Source organism: Primulina eburnea, chromosome 4 (genome assembly GCF_022965805.1).
Source record: "Primulina eburnea isolate SZY01 chromosome 4, ASM2296580v1, whole genome shotgun sequence".
Lineage (NCBI taxonomy): Eukaryota > Viridiplantae > Streptophyta > Magnoliopsida > Lamiales > Gesneriaceae > Primulina > Primulina eburnea.
Window position 1 is genome coordinate 4,418,268 of NC_133104.1, and position 6,240 is coordinate 4,424,507.

Here is a 6,240-nt window from a genome sequence, read left to right on the forward strand (position 1 = left end):
TTCGAACAAGGTTGCGGTAGAGCTTCGACTAGGATGCTGCAAATGCTAAATTTCGAATTCTTGAAGTTATGGGGAGGGAGTTTTCTTCTTATATATGCTTGATTAATCAACTATAAAGGTAAGCCCGTGTTACTCCAAGAATGTCGTTGATTGCTTAATCAACGTGATGATTGCACTTTTCTCTCTCGAATGAACGTGGCCTCTTCTTGATTCAAGATACACACCCGAGATTCATGAGTGATTTTGGTTTTCCTTAAGTGCAAATAGAGAGTGATTTTGGCTGCATTAATTTCTTCCAAGATTGGTGCACTTCCATATAATGATTAATGGTCAGTAATGAAGGGACAATGATTATTCAAATTTTCATGATTATGATTGTATGGAACTAAAAAAAAATGTTGTGTCAAAAATGATCTGAAATTTCCTATGACATATATAGATTTTCTCGTTGCAAGATTTCGGGTCTTCACACTAATTATAGGCAGTCCAACACATAACGGTGAAACCCGGGCTCTGATACCATGTTAAGATTGGAACTTGGACCTAAATCAACCCCAAAAGCTAGCTCTAGGGGGGAGGATTGTCCAAGCCAATATATGCCACTCAAAGGTTATTTATCCAACCGATGTGGGACAATCAACAAAAAATATCTCTCCTTTTTCTGTCTAATAAAGTATTAAGTTTAGATCAAGTACTCTGGTCGGGTTGGAGCCGTGTCGAGTGATTTGTTCTAGTTTGACACTAATGTTTCCCTGCCATTACTCTGCCTGACTGTCGAGAATTTTTCCATGCCCAACTTTGTGCTCAATTTTTAGTTGTTCCTCCCCTAGTTAGTAAGTCTTACTTGACTTTATAACCCAGTCATTATGAAATAAAATTTCAATCATCTTTGTCGGAAAGAAACTAATTCTCAAGTAATTATCTTTTTACTAAATCTTGATTAACGTAATTATCTTTTTACTAGATCCAGCTTTGATCAAAACTATGAGTCTAGTGTACTCTAACACAAAGTAGTTCATTGAATGTCTTTCTTTATGAATCATTCTTAGTATAGTAAAAAATGTCAAAATTATTGTGTTACACTTTTCTCGATATCTACCAATATGTCATAGCTTACTTTATTTACATAAGGTCATAGCATTTTTTTTACCCAAAATAATATAAATTTCTTAACATGAATATATTGTTGTTCACATTTATTTTAAATAACATATTTCAAAATCCTACGTATTTAAAGTGAAAGTTCAACATTCTTAAAGAACTCAAACTTAATATTCACATAGTTGATCATTGACACAAAAATCAACTTCTATATTATAATACACAAAACTTATTATATAATTATTATCTCAGATATTTCTCGTATTAGTTTTTTCATAAATAATTTATTGTTCTTCAGTCAAATCTTTTGTCTTAATTCGGATGCTTAATTCAACTTATCTCTAATAGGTGTAATACAAAAATATAAGTCGATACTAAAGTTTTTATGCAGTACAACTCCATAAATATTCAATAAGTAATACAGTAAACATGTTGAATCGGATATTTCGATTTTTTTTTCCAAAAATGGAAAGTTTAGAGATCAATATATAGATTTAAATCAGGTGTCGAGAGGAGTTAAAAAAAGAACTGACGGAATCGAATTTTGAATTTCATACTAAAATTTATAGGCCTGCAAAAATTTTCTAAAAATGTAAAAACGTGATTTAGAGACTTAAATGAAGGAGTTTCGCTTTTTCGGAGGGGATTGCATTGTTGGGCCGTTTCAGGAGACTGCATCGGCCATTTGCCAAAATATGACCGAAAATTTTTGAAATTTTTTTCATTAACTGGATAATGAACCTATCGGACTCTGATACCACTTAGATGTCACGTCTTAAGACTCGGGTTAGTTGACACCAGTATTGTTCAACAAGCACAAAATAGTCAAACAACAAGTCCTATAGCTCAATATGAACCCAAACAAGTTTATTTCAAAAAACCATAAAATCTTCTTCTTAGTGCACATGTAATTATAGAGGTGTAGATATTATCCAGACCATGCATTATCTTCACGTTTAAATTTTATATTCACCTCTTGAATTTGAGATAAATATCAATCCAAAATAGATAATCTATTTATTTATCTATTGGATAGTCTATTTTTGAAAATCTTCTTCTTAGTGCACATGTAATTTTAAATCTTTATGCACAAGTTTTCACATCTGAGAGATATTTTATTTTGATGTACATATTTAACCCATCTACCCTCAAAATTCTAATAATTTTTTTTGAAGTTTTCAAATTTTTTCGATGATTTGCACTCAAAATACGATTTTTGATCTTATTGGTCTTCTTAGGTCGGAGTTCTTGATTCTTTGATAAGTAGAAGTTCTAAATTTCCATGCATAAATCTTCTTATTCGAAAATATGAGATTATGCTATCAACTTATCTAATATATCTTTATCTTAAATCCTATCTTGTATTTTAATTTACTATTCTCAAAATACCTATATACATGTATGTATATAACCAATATCTTTCTTTCTTAATTTTAAATATTGAAAATTCTTGACATGTGTATATATCCATATACCGAAATAAATAATTAGGTATAGTTATCACTTGAAATATGAATTCATTGGATAGTTTTTACACAAATATTTAATTATCATTTATTATTTTGGATAATCTTAAAAAAAAAACTTTGATAACTTAGTACAAATTTGGAGTGTAAAAATAATACACTAAATTTGTTATCAAAGTCAATAATACCCTTAGTCTTGCTTTTATCATATCTTCATGTGTATGTTGTGTAAATAGAACAATTGGACTTTTTTAACCATTAACGTGTTTTTTGAACAATTGGATGTTAGATTAAAGGTCTAGGTTAAAATAATTAACCCTACAAAAGTTTGAAGACATCTAACATATCATAAAGGCAAAAATTGTGTGAAACGGTCTCACAGGTCGTATTTTGTGATACATATATTTTATTTGAGTCATCCATGAAAAAATATTAGTTTTTATGCTAATAGAATTACTTTTTATTATGAATATCGGTAGGGTTGACCCGTCTCACAGATAAAGATTCGTGAGATCGTCTCACAAGAGACATACTCCTAACATAATTATTGCCTTTTTTTCTTATAGAAAACTCTAGATAAAGTATCAAATGACATTTTTTCAATTAAACATACTGAAAATTTGAAAAAAAAAATGAAAATTGAGGAAAATGTAACATTAATTTTGGATTTAAATGTGATTAAATTGTTTGAGGAATATTCATGTATAATATGTTTAAGCTCCGGCAACTTAGCAAAACTAACCATCACTCGAACTCGAATCAAGCAGCTCGAGTCAAACTTTAACCGAGAAATTTAAAAGTTAATTTTGGAAGTGTCTCGACACCTGGTTGAAAGATGGAAAATGAGAGGTTGGTGTAGGTATACAAAAGTGCTAGGTGAGGCATATTGAAGTTGTAATTATTTAAGACAAAAATTTGTGTGAGACAGTTTCACATGTCGTATTTTATGAGACAAATATTTTATTTGGGTCATTAATGAAAAATAATTATTTTTTATGCTAAGAGTATTACTTTTTATTGTGAATATCTATAGGGTTGATCCGTCTCACAGATAAAGATTCGTGAAACCTTTTCATAAGAGACATACTCATTATTTAAATACCTAAGTGTGTGGCCCGCATTCGTTACCGTTATAACACTCACCACCTCAGCAAAAATCGTAAGGTCCACATGCCACATATATATATCATATTAACACATCTATTCTACAACATTCATTTCAACATTAACATTTATTATTTGTAGGTCCCGCTGTCCACTCATTCATCTTATTCTTATTTTACATTACATAAATTTAATTTCAAATTATTTACAAAATTTAAATTATTATATAAATAATAATATGTTTTTATGATAATATGTTTTTATTAATATTTTTAAAATCACATAATATTTATTTAATTATTATAATACATTATTAAATTAAATAATATACATATATATAAAATATTAAGACATGTAATTAATGATTGGCCCACCTCATTCACTCTCTTTAAAAAAGTAATAATAAAATTATATATATATATATATATATATATATATATATATATAGTTTTTATATGTTTCACACCTACCGTGCACACTTATGAAAGCACCGATGATATTTTTAAATAAATTCCATATTTTTATCGATAATTTTACGTGGAATATTTTGTATTATTAGCTATATATTATTCTTTGATGTCTTCTTGGTTATCTGTCAATGTGCATGGCCGGTGCTAATAATAAAAACGATAATATTATATACAAATTGCCTATTCCTTATTTTACAAGCACACTTGGCTCTCAACGATATATAACGTACATACCGACAACAATAATTTACAATATGGAAAATATAAATGCAATGATTGTACGTAACTCTGCGAGACGACGATGGATCGGAGCAAGTACGAGTGTTGACATCTCACTTTAGACCTTGATTGAACAAAGTCCAAAACAATTCCAGCTTGGGTTTTGGAAGGCAAGCCCCAATCTCTACTCCACCAGACACCTCTCTGCTCTCACATAGAGAAATCGAACGTGTTTCATCAATCGAGACCTCTTCGATTTTTATTGGTCTTCCCCAACCGAAATCCAACCCGTAAAGGTCCATCTTGGGTGACCCGGTCACCATGACATGGAGCTCCGAGTCACGCATCTCCTCCCATTCGGATATCCACTTCTCTGCCCCACCCAGCAAATCAGAATTCAGCCTTTTGATGGTGTTCCCTATTGCTTTGGCAGCATGGAGAACGCCATTTTCCCCCATTAGGTTATCCCTTCTGGCTTCGGATCGACCGAACCCGACACAGTTGCCCGAATAAGTGCTTGGAACGGAGTAATTAAGACGTGTGATGCCACCTGCGATGAAGCCGAAATAATGTGTGCTCTCTTTTGGATGGTGTTCAGTGCTGTTTGACCAATGTGTTTTCATCCAACAAACCCAAACAAATGCGCACGTGATGACATAAGGAGATAGGAGCAACTGGGTCGACCCGAATAGATGCTCCGACCGGGTCAATATCCATTTCTTGATCTTTTCCATTTCATTCGGACAAACCACAAAGGTGGCTCTTGTCATGTCCGGATGAAATTTTGACAGGCTGGCATTCTGTGGAATCTGTATGCTCCTCCACTCTTTCAACAAGATTTCTTCCAGCCCATTTGGATCTTTAATCAATGATCTATCATGGGATGCCACGAGAAGCTGATTAAGACCTAAACTTTCACCATTTTTCGTAAGTGGTGAAGATGAAGCCGCCGCCCATGTCTTCAAGAAATTATTGAATGTTCTCCCATCAGCAACGACATGGCGCAGAGTGAATCCAATGCAGATCCCATGGTGCGGGAAAACAGTGATTTGGATAGCTAAAAGAGATTCATGCTTCGAACCAAATTTACTTGAAGACTGCAGCAACGGCATAAGTTTATGAAAGTCTTGAGCCATTCTGGGGTGGTAGCCCCCCAGATTCTTGAAGTCACCGGAGACAGCTTCAGCAATGGTCAAGAAAATGGAGTCGTCCGACCCGTACTCGAGACGTGGAACGGCGGGATTCGGCGGCGTCGCCAATCTCCCGGAGAGAGGGAAGAAGTGGTGGAGGGTGAGGGAGAGAGAGTGCTTGAGATTTGGGAGAATGGCTTGCATGAAGTGGGAAGTGGAGGTGGGGATGTTGAAGAAGAAGAGGGTTTGGCCGGGGGAAAAAGGAAGCCAGGGAATGTCGAGAAATGTGAGAGGGAGAGAGGTTGCGGCTACCGTCCGCGGCAGCGGAGAGACGGCGGAGCGTTCCACCACTCTGATTTCGGTGGCGGAACCGGCCATGTTGTGGGTGTCGCGGTTTCGGCTGAGGAATCCTCCCTGGTACAGCCATGGCTTGCGTTTTATAGTACGTACGTTGAAGATCAATACTGTCGTATATAAATTATTTTTTGTCTTGGAGAGTTGGAGTTGGTAACGGAATATTCTTTTTTTTATTAATTATTATTATGTTCAATTTATACAAATAAATAAATAAATAATATAATCAGCTTTTTGGAAAAATAAATATAAAGATAATTGACTTAATTGGCACGTACAACTTTACATGAATATATATATATATATATATATAGGGATGATATCCTGCACCCTTGGGTGCAGGGTATCCGTGGGCGATAGCTGAGCTGTCGCCCAAGTGTGCATTTATTTTTAAAA

General features: G+C 33.8%; 1 protein-coding gene across 1 annotated transcript; it reads right to left on the reverse strand.

Moving 5' to 3' along the window:
* Window positions 1-4,330: 4,330 nt before the first annotated feature.
* LOC140829711 (coumaroyl-CoA:anthocyanidin 3-O-glucoside-6''-O-coumaroyltransferase 2-like) lies at window positions 4,331-5,969 on the reverse strand. The gene has a single exon (XM_073193016.1). It carries the CDS (start codon window positions 5,866-5,868, stop codon window positions 4,474-4,476), a length of 1,395 nt encoding a protein of 464 aa, XP_073049117.1. The 5' UTR covers window positions 5,869-5,969; the 3' UTR covers window positions 4,331-4,473.
* Between the last annotated feature and the right edge of the window lie 271 nt (window positions 5,970-6,240).

Coding starts and splice junctions, on each gene's coding strand:
- LOC140829711 (XM_073193016.1), bottom strand. CDS start 5,868: ATGGCCGGTTCCGCCACCGAAATCAGAGTGGTGGAACGCTCCGCCGTC.